At 43.9% G+C, this 26,650-nt stretch overlaps 2 protein-coding genes across 3 annotated transcripts in view; both read right to left on the bottom strand.

Moving 5' to 3' along the window:
• Nucleotides 1-1,644, bottom strand: part of LYVE1 (lymphatic vessel endothelial hyaluronan receptor 1) — a 14,707-nt gene extending 13,063 nt beyond the window's left edge. Inside the window, exon 1 of the mRNA XM_027852698.1 lies at nt 1,349-1,644. Coding sequence (XP_027708499.1) covers nt 1,349-1,442 — 94 coding nt within the window. The 5' untranslated portion in view covers nt 1,443-1,644. The remainder of the gene's footprint in view (nt 1-1,348) is intronic.
• A 6,976-nt stretch (nt 1,645-8,620) lies between these two features.
• Nucleotides 8,621-26,650, bottom strand: part of MRVI1 (murine retrovirus integration site 1 homolog) — a 127,998-nt gene continuing 109,968 nt past the window's right edge. For both annotated transcript variants that reach the window (XM_027852637.1, XM_027852638.1), the window contains exons 16-20: nt 26,362-26,469; nt 24,486-24,550; nt 17,372-17,503; nt 14,845-14,967; nt 8,621-11,681 (exon numbers count right to left, since the gene is read on the bottom strand). In XM_027852637.1, coding sequence (XP_027708438.1) covers nt 11,438-11,681; nt 14,845-14,967; nt 17,372-17,503; nt 24,486-24,550; nt 26,362-26,469 — 672 coding nt within the window. In that variant the 3' untranslated portion in view covers nt 8,621-11,437. The remainder of the gene's footprint in view (nt 11,682-14,844; nt 14,968-17,371; nt 17,504-24,485; nt 24,551-26,361; nt 26,470-26,650) is intronic.

Raw genomic sequence — 26,650 nt, 5'->3', positions numbered from 1 at the left:
CTATCTATCTATCTATCTATCTATCTATCTATCTATCTATCTATCTATCTTATATTCATTTCTCTAAGAATGCTCTCCTAAGGAACCATTTTTAAGGTAGTTTGACACCGCTTTAGATAGGAAAGGTGACTCTAAAATAGGGAGACAATAATAAGAGCCAAACCTAGTGTTAAATGGCACTTTGCATACTCTATAATCCAGTGACACTGGCCTCTTTACTTTTCCTTCCACAAAAGCCTTCATCTGCCCATTCCCCAAATTTTAACTGGCCATCCCCCACACCTGGAATTCTCTCCTTCATCTCTGCCTCCTGGCTTTCTTCAAGAACCAACTAAAACCCCACCTTCTACAGGAAGCCCTTCCTGATGCCCCTTAATGCTAGGGCTCTCCCTCTATTGATTATCCCCAATATATCCTATTTCCATTTTGTTTGTACATAATTACTTCCATGTTCTCTCCCCTGTTGGGAGGGGGATGAGGAAAGGCTTCTCATAGGTGTCATCCACCATACCAGTCTATTCAATTGAATTCGATCCAATTCAATCCAATAAGCATTTATTAAATATCCGTTTTATATACTACTAGGTGCTATGCTAGGTGCTGAGGACATAAATACAAAAACAGAACTAGCATCTGCCCTCAAGGAGCTTATATTCTATTATTCATAGGTTCTCAGAGCTAGAAGGGATCTTAGAGGTCATTGAATCTATCCCCCTAATTTTAAAGATAAGGAAACTGAGGGCCAGAGAAGTTAATTGATTTGCCCAAGGTCACACAGGCAGCAAGTAGCATAGCTGGGATTTGAACTTATTGTGGTTTAAGTTCTTCAATGAAAGCAAATGTTTGAATGATCTCATCTCCCCCTGCCCCATTCGCTGTTTTGTTTAGAAACTTGTTTTACTTGTCAAAACCCCTCAAAACAAAGCAATGACTACTTAAAGGTAAATATGAGGTATATATAGATCACTATGGTACAGTGGAAAGGACATTGGCCCTGGGTTCCCATCCTGCCCCTGACTCTGGTTCTACCCAACCCATGGGACCTTGAGAAAATTGCTTGGCCTCCCTGGGTGAGTGTTTCCCTGCCTGAATACCTTTTTCTCTGATAAGATGGCTTCTGAAGTAGCTTCAAGCTCTAGACCATTCCAAAGATGAATGATTTCAAAAATTTCAGTGCTCACAGAATCCTCTGATCTATTGGGGTGAAGCTGGGCTGTCAGGTTGGTGCTTCCACTTGATGTGAAACTGCAGTCACCCAAGCTTCAGTGATCCAACAGCGGAGAATCCAAGTCTTCGTGGTTCCCACCCACCTACCCACTGAAGAGGAGTGAGCTGGTGTGAGACCTACCTTCTGCCTGGAGCAAGCCTTGAACCAGGAACAATAGCGGGGAAAGGAACAGGGCTATGGTGGTGGAGCGTCCCATGGTGGAGCAGCGTGCCATGGGTGGAAAGCCCCTCAAACGAAGAGAGGCTGACCAGCCTTCTATTGCCTGCTCTCTCCTTGGAGAACTTGATGTATGGGAGATCCCCGGCACAGGACTGTGAGATTGTGAGCTGTCAGAGCGCTACTGTCGCTGTCCACTTCGCTTCCGCCCATCCCCTTGTCAAGGTCAATGGGGGGAAGTGAACACGAAGCCTGTGTGTTATGGATGGCTGTCTGGAAAATTCAGCTATTGCTGACTCAGAGAGCAGGCAGCTGAGAGAGGCAGATAGCTCAGCTTGTACTGCTGCATTCCTTCCTGGTCAACCAGATGTTGTGAAGCTGGCCGCTCTGTTCTTCCTTTCTTACATCGTTCAGGGTTAATTCCTCTCATGTGGGTCATTTACTAATTCCTAGCCAAAGGCTGGGGTTCCATGGGAGACAGAACTGTGATTTTGGGTCCTCCACCCTGCCCACCCTCAATCTCAGTGACCTCTGGGAAAATAAGGCTGGGCCAAATGAATTTTAATACTTACCCTCATATGCCTATTTCAAGATGTGTCCCATAGGATTCCCTTTGTGGGGGGGTGGGGGCTTTGAAAGAACAATTGGAAGCTGTTGGTGGTACAATGGGTAGAGCGCTGGGCCTGGAGTCAGGAAGACCTGAGTTCAAATCTAGCCTCAGATACTTACTGACTACATGACTGTGGACAAGCCATTTAATCCGTGGTTGCCTCAGTTTCTTCAATTGTAAAATGAAGATAATAACAGCACCTACCTTGAGGAGTTGTGGTGAGGATCAAATGAGATAATATTTGTAAAAGGGCTTAGCACAGTGCCTGGTACCCAGTAGGTGCTTAATAAATGCTAATCAACTGACTAAGTCAGTCTCCTCATAAGGGGGTTGGACTAAATGACCTCTAAGGTCCTTTCTAACTCCAGATTTATAATTCCATGAACTAATTTATCCCAATTCTATTCATACTTAACTTTTTAACATGTGTTAAGTGGTCATCCAATTTTTGCTTAAAACCCTAACGTGAGGAGGAACCAACTGCCTCCAGAGGCCATCCATTCCACTCAGGGCAGTTCTATTTGTCACCAAGGTTCTAATGACCTTAAATCAGCCTCTTGTTGGCCACTTCTATCCATGGTGCCTAGGTCTGTTCTATAGGGTAGCCATCCAAATACTGGAACACAACCATCACGTTGACCCCAAGTTTTCTGTTTTCCAGGCTAAATATTTCAGCAGCTCATCTGGAAAAGATGTAAGGGTTTATTGGACTGCAAATTTAATATAGTATGATATCAATTAATCAATCTACATTTATTAAGCACCCATGCCAGTCTAGAAATTGAAAGCAATCTTAGCCTGTGGTCAGAGAAATACAGTTTCCAGGAATTGGAAGGTGACCATCCTAGTACATTCTATATTGGTCAGAATTTTATTTAATTTTCTTTTTATCTAACTTAATTTATTATTTATTTACTTAGTTTAATTTCATTTAATAGCTGCCTAATTCTGGCTATCACATTTTAGGAAGGACACTGATAAGCTAGAAAGCTTTTAGAGAAGAGCACCTGAGATGGTGAACAGTACTGAGATCATGCCATATGATGCTCAGCTGAAGGGACTGGGAATGTTTAGCCTGGAGAAGAGAAGTCCAGAGAGGGGAGAATGGATGGGTGGATGGATGGACAGATACGTGATTGTAAATATTTGATAAGCTGCTCTGTGAAGCATGGATTAAGCTTGTTCTGCCGAGTGCCAGAGGGACTAGACCAGAAACAATGGGTGGAAATTACGCAGGCTAATTTAGGTTTGATGTAAGAAAAGCTTCTTAACAAATGGAGCTACCTCAAAGCAGAGTCTGATGCCTTGGGTGGAACCCAGTGGATTTCTTCTCTTGTGAGGTCTTCTAGCAAAGACCACTTGTCTAATGTGTTGTAAAGAACATTCTTTTTCAGATAGGGTATGGATTTGATGGTCCTAAAACCCCTTCTGAGTCTGAAATTCCAAGATTTGGTTGACTTAACAGTTTCCTTATATATGAAATGAGAAGGTTGAACTAGAGCAGGGAATCCTCACCTCTTTGTGTGTCATGGACACTTTCTTATAAAAATCTTTTTAAATGCATAAAATAAAATAATTTAGATTACAAAGGAAACCAATTATATCAAAATACAATTGTCAAAATATTTTTAAAAAAAAGTTCTTGGTCTCAGGTGAAGAACCCTTGATCACTAGATCATCTCTAAGGTTGTTCATAGCTGAAGTCTTGATATTCTGTGATTCTCCAGCAAGGCTGAAAGGAGCCAGTCAGAATCTTCAGCACTGGAAAATCCCTGTTTGCTTGCAGACCAACAGCCTCTGTCTCTGCGAGCTTACTAGGGAGTTCTAAAGGTCTTCCCTTGGGAAGCTTCCGAGTTCCTGATAGTGAGAAGTGGGTATGCTCTGTAAATCTGCCTCAGCTGAGAATGCCCCCTCCCGTGCCTGTGTCAGGAAAAACCACTTCTTCCAACATCAGGACCATCCGACCTCCCTCCTTCCTCTTGCCAGGCTGAGGCTTCCCATGCCTCTCCCACCACAATTCTGACAACAATAAAAAGGTCTGATGATGAGATTCCTTCTCTGTAAAATGATGTGGTTTGGGAGACAGCAGGAAAAAATGGGAAAAAAGGCTCACTGCTTCTGGATTCAAAGCACTTGGGTATAAGTGTTGCCTCTGACACTTGCCAGTTGTGTGACCTTGGGCGAGCTACTTAACATCTCTCAGCCTTGGTTTCTCCATCTGTAAAATGAAGAGCTTGCACTAGATAGCCACTGAGGTCTCTTCCACTTCCAATCCTATTATCTTCTGCTGTCCATAGTCCTCTTTTAGCTTTAATGATTCATGGGTTATCCAAAATACCCCTTCTACCTTCATGCAGGGAGGATTTAGAGCTAGATTTAGAGCTGAAAGGGCTCCAGGGGTCATCTAGTCCAATCCCCTCGATTTACAGATGAAGAAACTGAGGCTTAGAGGGATTGACTCACCCAAGATCACAAAGCTACTAGTGTTCAGCATGAAGAGAAGACTTGGGTAGGACATAATAACAGACCAACTATTTGAAGGGCTGTTACATAGACGTGATCTATTTTGCTTGACCCCAGTGGTGAGAGTGAGGACCAAAGGAAAAGCAGCACAAAAGCAAATTTTGGAAAATCTTCCTTCCTATTGGAGCTGTTCAAAAGTTCAGTAAGGCAGCTTCAGTGGGGAGTGAGCTCCCCATCATATGAAGTCTTTTAATGGAAGCTGACTGACCATTTGTCAGGGGTATTGTAAATGGCATTCCTGTACAGTAATAGGTTGTATTGGGTAGTTAGGTAGCACAGTGGATAGAACTTGGAATCAGGAAGACTCATGTTCATGAGTTCAAATCTAGCTGTGTGACCATGCCAAGTCACTCAACCCTGTTGTGGCCTCAGTTTCCTCATCTGTAAAATGGGCTAGAGAAGGAAACTGCAAACCACTCCAGGATCTTTGCCAAGAAAACTCCAAATGGGATCATGAAGAGTCGGACACGACTAAACAACAACAACAACAAATGGGTTGTATTAAGCAACTTCTGATGACTCTTCCAGACAGTGTCTATGATTCCATGATTTAATTGCAGATGGTCATTAGCAAGGCTGCTTTGGATAATATGTGGATTCTTAGGCAAGTGAAGGTAGGAAGAACTCGTTCCAGAATGCCCATGCATAAAACTAAAATGTATTTTAAAATAACATCCTCAATTGTACACATGTGAATGCATGTGTGTATGTGTTGGGGAAGTGGTTAGAGGAGGCATTGTGGTTCAGTGAAAAGAATGTGGGATTTGGCATCAGAGGACCTGGGTTCAAGTACCAGCTCTGCTCCTTACTACTTATGTGACCTTTGGTGAAGGTTACAAAGATGTTAGGCACCCCTCTGGGTGCCAAGAGGGACACTAGTGTGGATCAGATGTTGTCTCTGTCCATAAACAGCAGGCTATCTAGTAGAGAGATAGGCATCAATGCACCAAAAATGAACACTCGTTGGCTTTAGCATTAGGAAAACAAGGGTTCAAGCCCCACCCTGTTATGTACTGGTTGTATGATGATCCTCGGTAAGTCATGTAGTCAATCTGCTGGGCATCAGTTTTGCCAAGAGAAAAATACAGGGATCTCTAAAATCCTTTCTAGTTCTAAATATAGTATCTAATGAGCTGACGAAAAAAAAGGAGGAAAGAAAAGAGAGAAAGCAAGAGAGGCTATGAGAGAGAGTATATGTATGTGTGTGTGTGAGAGAGAGAAAAAGAAACAGAGACAGAGACAGAGAAAGACAGAGAGATTCTCAAGCAAGTTGCCATGGAAAGAAAACAAAACATTATTTGTCTAGGAAATAAAAGTTACCCTCATACCCTGAGGATATGGATGAGATAAGAGAGAAAAGGAGAAATGGAGATAGACAGAGAGAGAGGGAGGAAGCAGGAGAAAGGGGGAAGAGGGAGAGAAAAAGAGAGAGGTAGGAAGGAAAGAGAAACAGATAAATAGATAAGTAGGTAGGTAGATATATGCAAGAAGGAGGGAGGAAAGAGATAGATGATAGAGGAGGAAGAGGAGAAGAAGAAGAAGAAGAAGAAGAAAAAGGAGGAGGAGGAGGAAGAGGAGGAGGAGGAGAGACAGAGAGAATGAATGAGGAAATAAATGAATTAATGAAAAAGCATGTATCAAGCTGTATACTATGTACCAGGCCTTTTGCTGAATGCTAGAGATACAAAGATAAAAAGTAACACAGGTCCTGCTCTTGGGCAATTTCCATTTTAATAGAGGAAGATTACAAATATGGGGAAATGGTGGTCGGGGGAGAGTAGAGTCATGTGCCAGAGGGCAGTTTCCAAGAGGAAACGGTTTACAATGTGGTCTGCTACAGAGAGGGCAAGGCAGAAGAGGATGGAGAAAAGGGCACTGGATTTAATGACATCAAAGAGAAAACAGCCCTTGGGAGTGGTGAGGGCAATGAGTGGGTGGTGAGGCTGAAACCCTGACTGCCTAGAACATTCCTAGGAGAAGTCTGGCAGTGAAAGGAGGACAGAAATAAGATGAGAGCTAGAGGAGACAGTGGGGTCAAAGGAAGAGAAATACTAACATTTTCCAGAAGTTTTTGAAACAAAGCTAGCCATCCCCTAGTTTCTGTTTCTTACCTCCAGTCTTCAGGAATTTGGGCTGAGGGGGAAGCTGGTGCTGGTGACGGGGCTGAGAGATGGGATTACCAATTAGTGGTAATATTTCTAGAGTCCTTTAAGGTTTAAAAGGTGCTTTACATCCATTGTCTCTTTCAGTCTTCACAGTAATTGTGTGAGGTTGTTAGTTCAGGTTGTAATATACCCATTTTACAGGTGAGGACACTGAAGCTCCAAGAGCTTAAGTGACTTGATGGAAGGCCCAAAGCTGCTAAGTGGTAAGTTGTCGAGATGAAGTGTGATGTGGGAAGAAGATACTGGCCTAGGGTTCAGAGTACCTGGATCTCTGTCTCTGTCTCTGTGCCTAGGAGTAGCTCTGTCTCTCTGTCTCTCCTTCCCTACCTCCCCCTCATCTCACCCATTCCACTACTTCAATGACTATTTCTAGGGGGATGACTTGGGAGTCTCCAGCTGCAGCCCTAACCTCTCTCCCAAGCGTCAGCCCCATGGATTCCAACGTCTATGGACCGTGTCCACTTGGCTACCTCCAAGTCACCCCCATCGTGTCTAGAACGTTATCTTCCTAGAGGTGCAGCTCCCCTTCCTGGCTCCGCTGCTTCTGTCACAAACTAGCCCGGCCAAGTCATTTAACAATGTTGGTCCTCCCTGTGAAATAGTAGCACATGGTTGTAGCGAGGCTAAAATTAGATAATGAATGCAAAAACACTTCATATGCCGTACAGTTCCCTGTGAATGCGTGTTCTTATGATTATGATGTGGCAATAAAATGACCAAAAGGAGGCTTGCTGCTTCTCTGGAGCTGGTGGCCTTCCAGTTAGTGGGATGCCATGGAAAGAGCAGTGAATCTGGAGTCAGATCCTAGGCTCAAACTTCAGTGCTGGGACCCAGGAGACCTTGGGCAGAATCATTCAGCTTTCTAGCTGAATGAAAATTTTCAGGTTTCTTGTCTGCAAAATGAAAGGATGAGATTGGATGACTTCCAAGGCCTCTCCTTCCTCGAAATCTCTAAATTCTAATTGCACTTGGAAGATGAATAATCCAAGGGTTTTTTTGAATGCTTCTATATATAAATTTCAGATCATGAAAATTTTGCATTACAGATGATCCAATTCTGGACCACTCCCTCCCTCCCTCCAGAAAATTAGGCAAGTCATCCCTGAGGACCCCGAGATTTCCAGCTCCCTTCAGGTAGTATATGGACTGGGGGTGGGGAGCCAGGACTGTCTCTTTGATAGACTTCTGTGGTGAGGGAACACAATACGGTGACAGGCGTGGTGAGGAGGAGTGCAGTCCAACAGAATCCATAGTCAAGATACTTCTATGGATGGCCCAAATACTCTCCTTCCCAGAGCCCCAACTGGTAAACCACCATTGCCACGTCTTACATCCTTTCACCTAGGAATTCTCTGAAGACTCATGTAATGTGGCCTGAGCACCTCTCAGCGTCCACCCCAAGGTCTTTTCTCCGTGACTCCCTTCCCACTATATGGTTTGGGGCCAAATTCATGTCTCTTCTCCCCCTGTACCTTTGGCTGGACTGTCCCCTGTGCTGCTGCTGCCCACCCCCTCCCCCAATTCAATTTTCCCCCGGTTGTTGTTGAGCCATTTCAATTGTCTGACTCTTTGTGACACCATACAGGGTTTTCTTAGCAAAGATACTGGAGGGATTTGCCATTTCCTTCTCTAGCTCATTTTAGAGAGGAGGAAATGAGGCAAACAGGGTGAAGTGACTTGCCCAGGATCACACGGCCAGCAAGTGTCTGAGGCCAGATTTGAACTCGTGAAGATGAGTCTTCCTGACTTCAGGCCCAGCACTCTATGCGCTATGGCGCCCCCTAGCTGTTCTTCCTTCCCCAGGCGCAAAAAATCATCATTACAACTCTGCCCCTGCCTCAGTGGTCCACCAGGTCAGTGGTGGGCTATGGGCTTGATCCATCCTTACAGAAACACAAAGATGTGGCGCATAAAGGAATTGTACCACTGACCATGGAGGAGCTTTAGGAGCTACTTTTATTTTCAAACTCAAGTACGTGACACTATTCAGTAAAAGGCTGGCACACCTGTGTGGATTTAACGATGCTTGGGATTTAAATAGCATGGCGCACCAAGCCAGTGCCCCCAACCAGTCTTTCCCACTCAGGCAGCCATGAGGTACAGCACAGCAGACACAGAGCCTAAGGACACCTATTTATGTGTCCAGTTCATGGCTACAGAAAGACCAAAGGTACTCGGGGACCAATGCTAATCTGCTACACTCTTGTGGGAGAGAAGTCATATCCTTTGGAGGGAGGTTGAAGCGAACTCCAATATCAAATGATGCTTTTTAACACATTTTTCTAATTGAACTTCTTCCAGCCTCGGTTTCCTCACCTTGAAAATGGAGATAACAAAACCTGAAGGGTTTGTTCGGAGGCTTATTTGAGATAACACCAGTGAAGTGCTTTGCTAATCTTAAGATGCCATCGAAATGTCAACTATAAAGATTATTAGGAGCAACCTCCATCTCGTCCTCAGGAGTGTTTCTACCAGCTCCTTGACTATGTATATGGTGTCTCCTGCTTTCACTTCTTCAGGCCAGAGACTGATATTTCAGAATACCCTCACCCAGGGGTCATTGCTCATGGCTTTACCCTGTCACTATATTATGTTCCTCAAGCCTTTTTGGAAATATCTTGCTTCTCATCCATCTCCTCTCTCTCTCCGGTGGGGGTCCTGGCTTTAGGCCAGGTGAATCCCTCTCTGTTTCCCCTCTCTTTTGTAAGGGTCCTGGCTCCAGCTGAAAGATGGGGCTTGGAATACCTGTTTGTACTCTCAGGCACAGGAACACGGCCCCTCATGCGTAGCAGCTGCCTGGATCTGAGAATCTTTCAGCTCTTTCTCTGGCTTCCTGCTTTCCAGGGACCAATGGCAGAGGCCTCCACATGAGCACTGTGATGCTGAGGCAGCACAGACCTACCTTGTCCTGTTTGGGAACCCACACGGAAGTTCACTGATGCCTATCTGATAGGCACGGACACACTGATTCTAGCTCCGGAGGCCTTGCCTTATGGTTACGTTCCTTTGCTCTGTTCTGCATCCTCTTTGACCTTTTGGTACATCCTTGGTCCATCAGCTTTTGGCTTCATCTTTCAGCTGGTTTCCAGCCATTATTCAGGATGGCCCATGGAAAGCAGTTGGGGGTGAACTGCAGCAGGGCATAAATGGGGCTTGGCACAGGTGGGTCCTGTTAAAGCTGAACTATCAGACCAAACTATACTTTAACCTGGAAACAACACTAGCTTCTGAAGTTTTCAGTCTCCTCTCACACAAGAAGAAATGGAGAAACATCACAGGAAGCAGAGTGAGGTTACCAAAGGAGACATTTCTTTTCTCATGTATGGCCTGTTGCCAAGACTGAAGTCAAGGAAGATGGAGTTGGAGTTGGGAGAGTTATCAAAGTCAGGGAAGGTGGAGCAAAAATCCCGGGAGGGAGTTATTGTTGTACCTCTACCTTCCACCAGATCTGGAGACACCTGTCCAGGGAGGCAGGACCCAGGTGGGAGGTGGGAGGAACGAGGGTGTCTCTTAGGTTCCTGTGGGCTCACTGCTGAAAAATATCCTGGGGGTTGGGGTGGGGGTGCTTCTCCAAGAGAGCCTATGGGATGATGCACGTTAAGTGTGGGAGGCTGAAGACGCATTTCCCCAAGCCAGGAATCTGCCTGTGACTCATTCCCCGCTGTGGACTTTCTTCTAAAGGAGGTGGGTTAGTTATTTTCAAAGGTACAATAAGAACCACAAATAAAGGGGGTGCCTTCCAGGGGGTGTCCAGTGATGAAAAATTCTCAGCAAGTCAGTGGGCTTTTGATACTTTGAAAAAAAAATAAAACTGGTTTACATCACCTAGTAAGTGGGTTATTGGTTACTGCAGCACACTTGGTAACTTATCTATGGGAGACTGACCTTCATGATGGAGTTAGCAAGGACTCCCTCCAAGGGGGTGGATCTGTCATTTTGTGTGTGTGTGGGTGTGTGTGTGTATGTGTGTGTGTGTGTGGTGTGCATGCAGGAACATTTTCATACATGATTTCCTTTTTCTTTTTAAGTTTTGAGATAAATACAATATGGATAACTTCCTGGGAGAAACCATTCCCACTCTTGTGAAAAGCAACTTTAGGAAGAAGCAAAAAGGGGAGTTGGGATGGGAGGTAAGTGTACAGGGTAGTGCCAAGGCCAGATGCCGGAGCAAGCAAAGCATGTCAGAGTTAGGAGGGACCTCAGCAACCAACCCTCTCACTTTACAGAGAATGAAAGTGTGGCTCAGGGAGAGCGATGCGCTGAAGGTCATGCAGCTAGTTAGTACCAGAGCTGGGATGAGAATCCAGGGTTCCAGACTCCCAGTCTAGTGCTCTTCCTGCTACCTCCAGGTTTGACATTGACACTGAGGCTGCTAGGCTAAAGTCTCCCTACGCAACCGCTGAAAGCCTAGAAAATGGGGAGAAGGCTCAACGCCATACTGGATCTTCAATAAAAGCATTCTGGCCCTTCTCCAATCGCTGCTTGAGTGAAGATGCTCTTCTCAAAGGCAGAACTCCTTGGACAAACTGACATCTCTCTCCACCTGGACCTCTCCCCTGGACGGTGTCATCGGGTCTTCATATTCCACCAGTCACGGTGAGTGAAAAGCAGCCCATCTCACTCCCAGACTGGGGTAGCGGGGATGCCGAATCACGAACACACGCGCGTCCCTAACTGCACTGAACAGCTGGAAAATGGTGACACGCTAGGCATGTTGGAGCAGGGTCACCCACCAGCTGGGTGTGCAGTCACCCTTTACTGCTCTGTGGGCTGCTCCTGTTGTAGTCCTGAGTTCCACCAGGAGTCCCGTTGGGAGGCAGAACAGGTGGCTTTTCCAGATGCCCCCTCCGACAGCTCAGCGCAAGAGTGATAGGAGTTGTAGAGGCCCAACACAACCGTGAGAACAAGAATGGCTGCTGCCACCATCCAAATCACGTTCCAATGCTGGCACAGCTTGGGGTATAGTATTTGTAAAAAATGAATCAAGGCTTCAAATTTGCTGCCAAAAAAAAAAAAGATGGGGATTTCAGTTCAACGGATACGTCTTCACCCATGCTTTCCACCCTCTGCCACCCAGCTACCGTACTTTCCTGTTAATGAGACCAGTTGAGCGCAGACCACTCAACGATTTTAAAGCAAATGTTTAGACTCAGGCAGTATGGTACAGCAGATAAAGAAACAATCCACCCTTGGTACATGCTGGCTCTGTGACCCTGGATAAGTCCGAGTAAGCTTTCCTTGCTCTGGGCGACTCTCTAAGATTATAGATTGTAGCGAAGGCACTGACCTACATTGGTAAAAGCAATTTCCTCATTTGGGGTTCTCACACCAATGAAATCTCAGTTCCAATTCCTGTCCCATTATTCAGTTCCTATAAAATGCTGGGTTTTGGTTTTTGTTTTCGTAAAGAGGCAGAGTTGGGGACACTCCAGGAATCCCACAATCATGAAACATAATAACAATATAACAAATAAGGCAATTATACCCATTTTATAGAAGAGGAAATTGAGACTCAGAGAGATGAAGGGACTTGCCCATGGCCACACAGCTAGTAAGTATCAGAAGGAGGTCTTTTGGATCTTCCTTGCTCCTTGGCCAGTTTTATAATAATAATTATTATTAATGTATTGATTATTGTTATTCTATCTTTACTGTGCTTTTTCTCAGGGAAGTATGGGACAGGCTTTCTACTGGAAACAGTTTTCATGGGGTCATAGGTTTAGAGCTGGAAAGGACCTTAGAAATCCTATAATCTAACCATCTCATTTTGCAGATGAGGAAACTGAGGCCCCGTGACTTGCCCAAGTTCATGCAGGTTCTAAGCTGTAGAGGAGGGATTGGAAGCCAGCTCCCCCGGCCCCAAGCCCAGCATTCTTCCCACTGTACCATGCTCCATCTCCCTTGGTTCAAGAGGATGGATGCCGGATTTCCTTAGGACTTCAATTTCGGCTGGGGGCTGATGCTCCTGGGATGTGACTAGAGAAGGCAGCAAGCACGTTTTCTGAACCGAACCATCCCAGGTGTGTTTGTAGGGCATGTGAGAAATCAAAGCCCTCAACAGAGAGGATGGTTTCTGGGTCTTCTGGAGAAAGCTAGGTTTGTTTCCTTCAGTCCCAGGAAACAGAAAAGATGTGTGCCGACGAGCTCCTGGAAGCTCCTGCTTGGTACCCGGGCACTTTCTGACCCTCACCTATAAAGTGAAGGCGTTGGTGCTGCTGCCTGCTGAGGTCCCCCCAGCTGTAAATCTGTGACACTCTAGTCCTCTGGCTTTGTGAGCAGTACGGTGGGGATTCTAAAAGCTTCCAGCTCTGTCCTCAGTGAAGCTCTGTCCTAATCCACCCTTCCCTCATTGATCTACCAGACAAAGTGGCTGACCTCTCTCTGGGCTCTGCCGCTTGGCAGTCCATTTGTACACGGCAAGGGCTATGACTAAACTCAGAATGCTTCTGGTTTCTAATGATTAATGCCAAATAATCAGATAAAATGCAAAAATTCACAGGGCACAAGCAATGAGGAAGTCCCAGAGAATTTTGGTGTGTAGCTGTGAGTCTGATGGACAATGGCATAAGTGACCCAAACAAAGGATCGATGTAATGTCTGGTCCTGAGGAAAGCAGTTTTCAGGAGTCTCGAATGATCCTGGACACCTGTCTGGGGCTGGGTAGTCTCAACCCCACCTTTCTTCATCCTGCAACTTCCTCTTTTCTCTATAAACACAGAAAACCACATTTCAACGTCACCAGGTCATTTCTGCTTTTCCTTTGCACCGAGTGAGCCATTTGTTCTGGGCACCTGCTGCCTGCTGCTCAGCCTCCTGGCCACCAGACTGGCCTCAGCGAGAGGAGCAAAATGGGGCTGAAGGCCAGAGGCTTTCTTCCATTCAAAAAATAAAACATTTTATCTTTAATTTTGTTGTTCTATACTTGAAAAAACATCATCAAACATGAGCATTTCTGTATACTTAGGGAAGGGGCTGGACCTGTTATTTCATTAGCACAGGGAACTCTCAGGGGAGAAAACTTTCTTTACCAATGAAGATGGCTGCCTGCTCTATAACTCAGAGTTGCCTAGAACACCAAGAGGTGAAGTGATTTGCCCAATGTTACCCAGCCTGTATGGATGAAGGGTGGGATTCGAACTCAAGTCTTCCTGGTTTTGAGGCTTACTCTCTATCCACTATGCCATACTCCATAAAGAACACTGTATGTGAAACCACAAATGTTACTTAGAGCTTCCATAACAAAAAGAATGTAATCAATTCAACATGTTAATTTCAAAACTATCCTATTTGTCTGTGTCTCCTTCCAATCCTCCTCTGTTCTCGTCTGTGTATTTAAAATATGCTATCATGACCTTCCCTCCCTCCTTCTCTTCCTTCCTTCCTTTCTCTTCCTTTCTTCCCTCCTTCTCTTCCCTCCCTCCCTCCTTTCCTTCCCTCCCTTCTTTCCTCCTCTTTCTTTCTTTCTTCCTTCTCTTTCTTTTTCTCTTTCTTTCTCTTTCTTTTTTTCTCTCTCTTTCTTTCTTTTTTCTCTCTTTCTTTCTCTCTTTCTTTGTTTCTCTCTCTTTCTTTCTCTCCTCCTCTTTCTCTCCTCATTCTCTCTTTCTCTCCTCCTTCTCTTTCTTTCTTTCTCTCCTCCTTCTCATTCTTTCTTTTTTTCTTTCCCCTATTGCTATCCTCCTCTCCCTCCCAAAGTGGCTCCCCTCCCCAAATTTTTAAAGTCCTCCATTTAAAAAAATAACTATAGTCAAGCAAAAACAAATCGAGACATTGACCAAATCTGAAAATGTGTTTCAATTTTCCATTCTTGCCTATGTACCTGATTTTGGGCCTCCCCACCCAATTCTCTTTCCCTCAGCTTCTGTGTCTCTCAGGGTTGTTGACTCTTTTCATGGACTTTGGATCCCTGTTGGATCTCTCTCTCTCTCTCTCTCTCTCTCATTTCCTCCTTTTCTCTTCCTCTCTCTTTCCCTTCCTCCTTCTTGCTCTCTCTATCTCTGTCTCCCTCCATCTGTCTTTCTACCTCTGTCCTATTTGCATAAGATATCTATTTCCATCCTGTGTTTGACCTGTTCCCTGCCTGGTTCTTCGGCCTTCAGCCGCCCAGTGCCGGGTTCTTCTTTTAGCTTTGGGAAGTGCTCTAGTGGTGGCGAGAAGCATCTCACCTGCTTTTTAGCTCCTTTTCCTCATCCTCCCTTTCTGGCCCATCAAGGTTTTCATTTGTCTTCTCTTCTTCATCTTCCTTCAGTTCCTGAAGCTCTTTGGTTTTCTTTAGGCCTTCTTGATACCTTTAGAGAAGGAAAAGTGGTGTTTTGTTTTGTTTTGAGGCTGGTAAGGACAGGCCAGGGACAACCTTTCCATTCAATTCCTAGAGTTCGGGGACTGTCAGCATCGGAGGCTTCCTGTGGTTGTGGATGAGAGGAAGACGCTGGAACTCACAATCGAGCCACGATCCATTCCTAATACTCTGTCTCCTGTCAACAGTATTTCCCCTCATCCTTCCTGTTTGTAGGAAATGTCACATAAAATGTTCATCATAGCTCCCTCCCCCAACCCCCCCCAAAAAACTCAACAAAACATTCTCTTCTTGTTAGCCATTTCCTGGATTTAGACCCCTAGGCTCCTGCCCCACCCCATGTTGGTCCTGGCTTTGCCTTCTGTCTAAGGAGAGCTTGGCTTGGTAGAACTTCATATGCAGGATGAGAGAAGGGAAGAGGGCCAGGAACACTTTCCAGGGAAAGATCCTGGTAATATTGAATCAATGTCAAACAGCATTAATCTATGTACACAGCAATTCTAGGAGATGTTAAGCAGATTTAAATAATGTAAAGTAAATTATTTAGTAGCTGTTTTTTTTAAAGGTTAGAGAAGAATAATTATAATGATAACATACATTGCTATAATATCTTAAGATTGACAAAGGAGCTCTCCTCATACCCCAGTGCCTGGCATACTATGCGCTTAATAATAACAACCAAAAAATAGTGTTTATAGAGCACCTACTCTGTACCAGGCACTGTGCTAAGCATTTTACAAATATTATCTCATTTGATCCTCACAAAAACCCTGGGAGGTAAGTGCTATTATTATCCCCATTTTATAGATGAGGAAATGAAGGCAAACAGAGGTTAGGTGACTTGTGAAGAGTCACATAGCTAGTAAGCATTTGAGGCTAAATTTGAACTCAGATCTTCCTAACTCTAAGCCTAGCACTACCACCACACCACTTAGCTGTATATGCTTACTAGCTTAATAAATGCTTGTTGACTGACTGATGTTACCCCTGTGAGGCAAGAAGTACAGGTATTATTATCCCCATTTTAGAGAGGAGTTTCAGAGAAGTTTAGAGACTTACCCAGGGTCACACAGCCAATATCTTTTAAAGTCAGAACTTGAATCCAAGACTCCTGAGTCCAAGTGATTCCACCCCCATTGAAGCGCCTCTCAAGTAATTTGGTAACCTGTTTTCAAGTTTACTTTCTCTTTATACTAGTACTCAAGATCCTCAATGCTAACTTAGCTCTATTTCTTTTTTTTTTAATTCTTAATATATAATATTTTATTTTTCCCAGTTACATGTTAAAGCACTTTTTAACATTGTTTTTAAAGTTTTGAGTTCCAAATTCTATCCCTCCATCCCCTCCTCCTGAGACAGTAAGTAATCAGATAAAGGTTATACATGTGCAATCATATAAAACATTTCCATATTAGTCACTTTGTACAAGAAGACTTGAATAAAAGAAAAAAAAGGAAAGAAAGAAAGTGAAAGGTATCATGCTTTAGTCACTATTCAGACAGTATCAGTTCTTTCTCTGGAGGTGGATAGCATGCTTCATTGGATCATTGTGTTGCTGATAATAGCTAAGTCATTCACAGTTCTTCATCGAACAATATTCCTGTTGCTGTGTACAACGTTCTCCTGGTTCTGCTCAATTTGCATCAGTTCATGTAAGTTTTTCCAGGTTTTTCTGAAATCGTCCTGCTTGTTATTTCTCATAGCACAGTAATATTCCATTACAATCATATACCACAGCTTGTTTAGCTATCCCCCAACTGATGAGCATCCTCTCAATTTTCAATTTGTAGCCATCACAAAAAGAGCTGTCTAGCTCTATTTCTAACCTTACTTCATATACTTTAGATCAAGGGTTCTTAATTTGGGTTGTATAAATTTTTTTAAACTTCATACACTTTCAGGGGTTCCTAATTTGGGTCTATAAATTTATTTTTTAAAATTGATAACTGTATTTCAATATAATTGATTTCCTCTGTAACCCTATGTATTTTATTTTATACAGTTAAAAACACTATTCTGAGGTCTATAGGCTTTACCAGACTACCTAAGAGGGTCAGTATATGCAAGTAAGTACTAATGGTATGTTTGTTATTGGGTCTCCGGGGACTTCAGTGACCGCTCTTATGACCATTCCCTTCCTTCCTTCTTAAACCACCATTGCAATGACTTCAGAAGAGTGGAAGCCCCTTGAAGGCAAGAACTATTTCCTTCTAGTCTTTATACTCCCAGCACCTAGCACAGTGCCTGGCTCGTAGCAGGCCCCCAGTAAAAGCTTACGGGATTGAATTGAATTGGAATCAACTTGTAAGCTTTTGCAGTTGTTTCTTGCCTTACCGGATTTTCCTCCCTATGAGAAGCACGCTAAGGGATGCCCATTTGGACGCTTGAAAACTTACCCTTTGTTATAGGCCTCCTCCTCGATCTTGGCCTTGACCTCTTGGCTGATCTCCTCCAAAGCACTCTGGGTCAGGGCAGGTGAAACGCTGGGTGCAGGGCCCTCACAGTCTGGGTCCCCATTGGACTTCTCACTGGTGAGAAAATGAGGGACGAGAAGGGGTGCTGAGTGCGGGGAATGCAATGCAAAAGTGATCACAAGTCTTTGTGCTGATCTCTGCTGATGGAGATTTTTTTTAGAATGGAAGCTCCCTTGAGAATTGGAATGGTTTCATTCTTTGTATTTATGTTCCCAGTGTTGAGCCTAGCACAGGTGCTGAATAAATGGTTGTTAATTTGATTACTGATTGATTCAGTCTGGACCTTGTGTAGGTGTTTCAGTTTAGACCAAGGAGGGACACCTTGGATATCCCAAGCCACACTGGAGCAGAGAAACAGGTTTAATTTGGGGCTCTAGAGAGAATCTGCCTTAGAGATCCTCTTTTAAGTATTTTCCAACCCTACTCCCTGAGGCCAATTGTCGAAGAACATTTTTATTCTCTGAGAAAATCCTGAGGACTCCTACAATAAGCTCTGCCCCCCAAGCACATTGGACTCTACCATACCTAAAAGTCAAGATTTACTCTTAGAGATGCTTCCATGACCAATTACCATGTTAGAAGCTCCCTCTCTAGCTCCGATAGCCTCAGAGCAGATTTTAAGGCTTAGGAAGCCGGCAGCATCTGCCATCATTAGAATGTAAGCTCCCTGAGGGCAGGGACTGTTTTTGAGTTTTCTTTTTAGCCCTATCTTGAGCATATTGCCTGGCACATAGTAAGTGCTTAATGGATTGATTGGTCGATGGACTCTAAAGCGTCACTACATATTTTCTGTGTTTACTTCCCTTTGTATCTGCTGCTCTACCTGGTCTCAGCTTCGGGGAACAAGATGCACCCATGCTGGTACCCTCCAGTGCCCATCCCTCCCTGCCTGCTCTTCCGCTGCCTTTTGTATGCTGTCTCCTCTCATTAGATTGTAAGCTATTTGAGGGAAGGGGCTGTCTCTTTTTTTTTTTTTTAAATTGTATCCCCAGCACTTAGTACAGTACCTGGCATATAGTAGGTGCTTAATAATTGTTTCTTGGATTAGATTGGATTGGATCGTTTAGATATAAGTACTCGGATGTCAATCACTTTTACGAATTCAGAAGGTGGTTACTGTCAATTGATTCCTGGGTCCCTCCTCTCCACGTCACTGCTCTCACAGAATCCCTACCATTGCTCCTGGGCCGGGTGTAGATCGGCACATTGGCGAGTCGGGCTGCACCGTGGCCAAGCCGCCCTTCCAGTCAACCTCATGATCAACACCAACTGTGAGGTAAACGTGTTTGTGTGACAAACCACTCACTCAGAGAGGCAACCAAAACCAGGGCTCAGTTATGTTTGTGCCTTTGTGAAAACACAGCCAATATAAATGGAGGTGTGGACTGAAGTCTGAGAAACAAGAAGGTGGGACTCATGCCATTGTTGCTTAAATTCCTCGGCGGCTCCCCACTGCTTGCCAAATAATGTCCATGCCTTTGCTTGGCATTCAGCTTTCTCCATAATCGGGTGCCAAATTCATTACCTTTCCGTATTTCTCTTTTAAAAAAAAGTGTTATTGATATTTTTTCCTTTAAAACACACACACACACACACACACCCCATTTTCGCTTCTCCATCCTCTACTGGCCCCCACATAGAGCCCTCTTTTGTAACGAAGAAGTATAGCTAGGCAAAATAAATAAACACATTTAATACAATAAGAACAGCTAACGTGTACATAGTGCCTACAACGTGTCAGGCACTGTGCTAAGCGCTTTTTAATTATTATCTCACTTGATCCTAAAACAATCCTGCGAGGAAGGTGCTATTATTATCTCCATTTTTCAGATGAGGATATTGAAGCAAGCAGGGGTTAAGTGACTTGTCCAGGATCACACAGTAAGTGTCTGAGGCTGGATTTGAACTCAGGTCTTCCTGACTCCAGACCTGGTAGTCTATTCACTGCAGCAGGTGCTCAATGACCATTCACTGAATTGGGTTGGTTTAGAAGGTCTCTAAGGCTACATCCTATGGTATATTCAAGAGAATCAAGGTGGAAATTAATAGCCAAAGAGAGGAAGGGATGGCACAGATGGCTCAGTTGTTGGACAGATGAGTTTACCCCCATCGACAGGCTCCATTGTCTGCTGCCATTCTCAGCAAATAACTTTGGGGAATTCTGGAACTCGGGCCTCTATGTCACCTTTAACAGGTCCCTGCAACCCTCCTGGATGGTGAAACCCCATCAGAATACACCACTTTAGGGAACTCACAAAACAGACAAAAATACAAGTAGGGCTTTGAAGCCAGGCTTTTGTTTGAAAAACACCACATGGCAGCTGGTCCTTGCAAGCATCCCCTGCTGCATTAATGAGAGAATCTTAAACACTTCTGCCTGTCCTTGGCATCAACTTCCCATCTCCTGTGCTGCTCATCACCTCCTAAAATTTACATTTCATTAGGCTGGTACCTGGGCACCAGAATAAGAAAGAAAGAGAGAAAACACACTGAAAATGCCAGGTGCTCACAACATTTCCTCCATTATGTTATGTGCTTACTCTCTTTCCCTACAGTGAATCTTCCCTGTCCTAAAGGAACATTTATCACAACAGAAAAATTTGATGGCTGAGAATAACAGCGTAGGTAATGGTTTTATAAAGCACACTTATTAGAAATTAGAAGTCAGAGCCATACCTTTGCTATTTTTTATCTCTGTCCATCTCAGAGGTTACTTAATTTTAAAAGGAAGGGTGGTGAGTCTAAAATGGAGCCTGACAGTAACAGAATCTGTGGTGCCCCATTTTAAGAAAACCGGACAGACAACAATGCAGGATTAGGAAACAGGTAACTGACGGGGGTCACTATTTGAATTAGATAAGGATTTGCCACTAAGAAGGGCTAGAAGGGAGCCAGACAATGAGTTTATGTATGACACAATTCAGTTTACAGAAATCTGATTTGTATCATTTCCCCAAGAAACCACACATTGCATGCAGTGATCTGGGGTGAGTGAAGGACTGCTAGATTTCTTTTCCAAGGTTCATTCCTCCTTCACTGGCCCACTTCTAAAACTCAAGACACTGACTGCCTAGAGAAATCAGTGAGCACTTACTCCCCACCCCCAAGCATCCCCTTTTGATGCTTGATACTCTTAAAAACCCTATTTCATAGGATTTGTTTCATAATAATAATAATAGCTAATATTTACATAGTACTTTAAAGTTTACATGAACCGTGACACATTATCTGTATGTGTCTATATCTCTATATATTATATAATAATAAACATTAATATATAAGTATTATTAATAATAAATACATTACAGAACTATGTAACATATAATATATAATTATCTATATATGTAATCAATCATTACCCTGTGAGGTGGGTACTATTATTGTTCCCACTTTATAGATGAGGAAACTGAGGCTGACAGAGGTGAAATGACTTGCCCAAGATCACAAAGCTTATACGTGAGCCAGGCAGGATTCAAAACCAAGTCTTCCTGACTCCAAGGGTAGTGTTTTATACACTATACAGCCTGTCAGTTCTATGGCTCTTCAACACTTCCCAAGAGATGAATTACCCTTTGATGCCTACTCATACAGGATTTTCCTAAGGCAGGCAGCATGGTGGCAGAATGCTAAGCTTGGCATTCAAAGACCTGAGTTTGAGTCTCTGGCTCCATCACACAGCTGGTCAATGAATGGTAGAGTTGGGGTTCCTAACTCCCAATAGAATGCTCCTTGCATCACAGTGTGTGCCTAAGATTTCATGTGGCCCTTAGGGAGATAACAGTAATATGAAGCTTCTAATAATAGCCTATGAGGGCCAGCTGGGAAAGAACTCAATGCTTGAAATAAAAGTTTTAATGTTATCTCACATCCTCCATCGAGTCCCTTCTCAATGAATGTCAGCAGGCTATTAACCTTAGAATGTCTATTCTAAGAGGCCAAGTGATTTCCCCAAGGTAAAACAAATGGTAGGCATCAGAGACAGGATTTGAACCCAATTCTCTGACCCTGGAGCCTGTTTTCTTTGCACTATACCATGGATATCTTATCCTTGTTCCCTCCTCCTCAAATTGTCATCTGTTTACATGTTGATTCCCCTGATGGTATGTAAACTCAGTGACGTCACTTTATCTTTGTATCTTTGTGCATTTCAAAGAATAATTGCTTAAAACACTTGTGGGATGGAATTGGATTGGATTGAGCTATATTGATTAGAGAACTGTGTTCATGGGGGCCCTGAGCTAAGGGAACTTTCATAGTAGTTTTTTTTCACCCATGCTGTGAGTTTCCAGTTGTGTCAAGAACTGTCTTGAGGGTATGGGTTAATTTTAACTATTCATTCTCCAACAACAATGGGAAAAGGTTAAAAACCCAATCTACAATCTCCTGTTCAATGTAAACATATGGGTAACTTTGGAAGTCTTTCTGTATGGACTGCTTTAAAAATCAAAGTTGATGAAATTTTAGGTGCCATCATAAAAATGACAAAATAATACCTTGGTCTGATGACTCTGTGGAGCTCTGAAATGGTTACCTTGTCTTTTACTCCTTCCAGTAGTAGAAAATAAGTCTGGGAAAGTAGGTTGGAGCCATATTGTTAAGGACAGTTTGTATTTTGTCCTAGAGCTAACAGGGAGACCCTATTAAGGTAATAAGGAGACTCCTGTAGGAATTTTTGAGCAGATCAGTGATTTTGTTTTGGTTTTGAACAATCTTAAAGATTGTTATACATCTAGTCTTTGCTTTGCCAAGTGTTGCAAATAGCTTTAGCTAAATAAAATGCAATTCTGATCTGACCCGGTAAAACTGAACTCCTCGTATTTACTGGAGGCAATGGGGTACAATGGAAGTTTCCATGGCTTGACTGAGAATACAGATACCTCCTCTTGTTTGCTCTGTCATTAACTTACTATGTGACCTTGGGCAAGTCCCTTCCCTTCTCTGGGTATCCTGAGTTTCCTCCCCTTCATTCTGTTTAGTCAAATTCTATTTTAAAATCACAGAAGCTCAAAGCTGGAAGGGACCTCAGAGACCATATAATCCAACCTGTACCATCTAGAACACGCCCAACAAGACAACCAGTCATCCAGCCTTTGGTGGTTCTTTCTAAAATGTAGTTTTTAAATGTGAACAAAGCACTTCAGGTGTGGTCTGACCAGGGCAGAATACAGAGGGACAATTCCCCTCCCTATTTCTGGATATCATATGCCTTTCTTAATGCATTCTAAGACCACATTTGCTTTTTTGGCCACCTCAACACACTCATAACACATGTTGGGCTTATAATTCACTAAAACCTACACATCTTTTTCAGATGAGAAGGAAAGGGTTTATTAGGGCTGTGATGGCTAATGATCTAGGATCCAGCCAGAGCGGGAGAATTCTGGATCTCTTCTCTAAGATAATCAGTGCACCCAGCCCTTCGACTCTCGACTTTGTCCATTCTCCATGGCAATATCCAAGTCCCATCCCAGTGCTTTCAGACACCTGACTATTGCCCTTCGTCTCCCCATCTGTGTGTGCTCAGGAAATGTGTTAGTAAGGTAAATATGAGTCTATCCAAGGCCAGTCTAGCAAGTAATGGGAAAAGAGTCTTACAAGGCTTTTACAAGACTTTGCTATCATGTACCTTTAGGGACTACACATGGCATTCCTCCCATCTGCTCCCATGCTTCATTGAGAATTACAGAATGGTAGCATTTCAGAGCCAGAAGGGACTTCAGAGGTCGCTGTGAAGCACTCCTTCCCCTTCTCTGTCTCTGTCTTTCTCTCTGGCTTGGGTTCTCTCTGATTGGCTCTACCACTTAGAATCTGCATAACTTGGGGCAAGTTCAGTCCGTCTCTCTAGTCCTCAGTTTCTCTCTGTATAAAATGAGGGGCTTGGATTAGAGGAGCTTTTCAGGCCCCTTCCAGTTCTAGATCTATGTTGCTATGCTCTACTAAGAAAAATTAAATTGACGACTCTTTAAAGAAAGAGTAAATGACTTAAAAAAAAAAAAAACCGCTATTTTCCTCAGTTGTATGGGAGGCAACATTTCCAGATAATAGGGGAAGAGAAACCTTTACAAGGGCCGGATCCTCAGTCAGGTGGGGAAAGGTTCTGCAAAACAAATGATCTATTTGTGTTGTGCAGATCTCTGCATCACAGGAATGGGTCCTGTAGTCTAGCTTTTCTGGCTTAAAATGGAAAGAAATGCATGGGGCACAGAAGCCTGAAATAGGAAACTTTCCCAAGCGAAGCCAGGACTTTCTCAAATTGGCACATTTTGATTCAACATATTTTCTTCATAATTTTATAAACTGCAGCAGCATGGATCAAACCACAGCCTCCTGGACCCTAGAGGGACAAATAAACCATTTCCCATAAAAGTTCAGTTAAATTCAAATCACATTTTTTTTCCTGGTGATGGAAATGGCCTTGAGGGTAGGAGTTGGGGAAAGGAGGAAGAGAAGGAAAAATAAGGAGAGAGACAGGACAAAAGGAGAAAGGCACAGGGATGGAGGAGAGGGGGAAAGGAAGAGAGAATATGAGGGGAATGGAGAAGGAGGTAAAAGAAGAGGAGAGAGGAAAGGGAAAGGGGAGAAGAGGAGAGAAAAAAGTAAGGGGAGAGTGGAGCCAGGAAAGAGAAGAGATGAAGAGGAGGAAGAAGGAAGAGAGAGAAAAGGGAAAGAGAAAAGGGAGCAGATGTGGGAGGAAGAGAGAGAAAGGGGAAAGATGGAGAGAGAGGGGAAAAAAGAGAGAAGTAGAGGACAGGGAGGGAAGGAGAAGAAGAGAAGGAAAGAAGAAATAAAAGGAGATGGAGGGGATGGAAAGTATAGAGAGGAAGGGATAAAGGAGAAGGATGATATGTGTTGGAATGGGGGGAGGGAGGAAAACGGGTTGAAGAGGTGAGATGGGAGAGGAGAGGTTAGGGAAAGATGGAAGAGGTGAGGGAGGAGAGAGAGAGAGAGACAGTATAGAAAGAAAGATCAATATCCAACAGACCAAAGCAGGTTTCCTAGACAACCTCAGGGTGAAAAGTCAAACCAGAAAACTTACTTCTCTAATAGTGCTGGTGGAGCCAGGGAAGCTGAAGAGTTTCCTTTCCCATTTGGTGATTCTGCCTGTAGAGAAAATAAGATAAATCTTTCAATTCCTTAAATAAATCAGAGCGAAACATGCAGGTGGGCCAGTATATTCTAGGTGCGTATTTAGACAAGTGAGTTTCTGGGATGTCCTGCACTCCCAAGGGTCACCTAGGTTCCTGAGCCATTATTCTGGATTCCCTTGGGCTCTTCTCTGTCCTTCTCAGTGTGAGGGTGTTGTGTGCGTGATTTTTTTTCTGGGGGGGGGGGGTGGAAGCACAGTGAGGTTGACGTGCTTCTTTTACTGCCTCCTCTCTATCCATTTAGCTCTGAGAGCTTGAAAGTTTGAGGTCTTTTCAACGGAATCCAGTTGCCTATCCCTTGTTTTTAGAGGGCAGCCCTAACCCCAGACCATGTCATGCTTTGTGCATTGTTAGGCAGAAGCACACCAGTGTGCTGTTGTTACTATCAAATATTACTCAAAGCTTTAGTAAGTCAAATCCTACTTAGAGTGAACTCTGAGGATGTCCAAGCTGTTTTGTTGTAATGGAACTCGGTTACTAAGTATGGTGCTGGGAAACCCACATTTCCAGGCTAGAGATGAAAGAGCTAGAAGTGAAAAAAGGGGGGCTTTAAAAACAATAGGGTTTTAAAAGAGGGAGTGGTCAGAGTGTCCTGCGCCTATGGTCCCCTTTTTGCCTCCAAACTCCAGACTTCGTGTAGGTGGCTTTATTTTGTCTGTGGCTTGGGAATTTGGGGTAACTAAGACTAATGGTGTCACAACAGGTTTGAATCAGGGCAAAGGAGGGGGAGAGGAGTCAAAAGATCCCTTCTTCTGTTTGGCAGAACACTAGAGCTGTGAACAGAACTCAGCTATAGCCCTTTTCTCCTTGATTATAATACAAACAGCAGGTGTGCTCTTTCCTCCCAGAAAGATAGAGACAGAGAGAGAGTAGAGACAAAAAGAGGAGACAGACAGACAGACACAGAGACACACACAGAGAGAGAAACAGAGAGAGTAAGAGATAGAGACAGAGACACATACACAGAGGCACAGAGACACAGAGAGAGAAAAAGAGAGCGATACAGAGAGAGTGAGAAAGAGAGAGAGAGATAGACGGATAGAGACAGACACACAGAGACGGAGAAAGGCACAGAGAGAGAAAAAGAGAGACAGAGAAAGAGACTCAGAGAAAGAGAGAGAGAGAAAGACATATACACAGAGGTGGGATGTAGAAATAGTTTGTTATAGAGAAATCTTCTTTGTAATGAGATTTGGTCTTTTTTCCCCTAAAGGGTCTGAAGCTACATGAATTCTTCTGTTCCTTCTTTGAGAAATAATATTGGCTAGGAATATGCCTATATTGTCCACAGAGAGAGGGACTAGATCTGTGATGTCACTGATGAAGGAAACTCGCAGATATGGAAGCTTGCTCTGCCAATGCAGGCTAGCGCCTTCAGTGCAACTTAGAGCCTTGGAGGATTGCCTAGAGCATAGTGAAGTTAAGCATCTTGTCCAGGGTTATGTGGCCAGAATGTATCAGGGCAGGATTCGAACTCAAGGCCAGCTCTCTATCCTTTATTTCATGTTTGCCTCTGAATTATGCGGAATGAACTATAAATTGTGTTGTAAAAAGTAAAATTCAAGCCAAAATTCAAGGCCTCAATGTCTTTACTTAAGTCAACGACAGAAGTTGCTCTGTGATTGTCTGCTGAATGAACGAATGAGTTATGAGCCCACGCTGAGCACACTCTGTTTCCTGTGGCTTCTCTTCGGCCCCTGGAGGTCTTCCTTCCAGTGGTCCCAGGGCCTCCTTCTGGGCCACCATTATCCCCCTGCTCATACTCACCAGGGCTGGTAAGGATGGGATGGGTGATGTGTTGGGAGACTGGCCAGGAATGTTCAGAGCATTAAACTTGGGGACCACGGCCACACTGACCCTCCGACGGGGCATGTTCTGCAGGAAGAAATGCGTTTATTAACAGGAAGGCCTTGAGCCCAGTCATCCTCAGTGGGACAATGGTAGCTGTCAAAAATGATGAAAACAGGGAGAGGGGAGGATGGTGTGTGTACATCAGGGGAATCGAAGATTGTTCCACATTGACAGAGAAGCTCTATAGCTGTGTGTCCTGGGGCAC

Source organism: Vombatus ursinus, unplaced genomic scaffold (assembly GCF_900497805.2).
Source record: "Vombatus ursinus unplaced genomic scaffold, bare-nosed wombat genome assembly UNPS02009770.1, whole genome shotgun sequence".
Lineage (NCBI taxonomy): Eukaryota > Metazoa > Chordata > Mammalia > Diprotodontia > Vombatidae > Vombatus > Vombatus ursinus.
The sequence above is the reverse complement of the archived record's forward strand: the minus strand, read 5'-3'. Positions and strand labels throughout refer to the sequence as shown.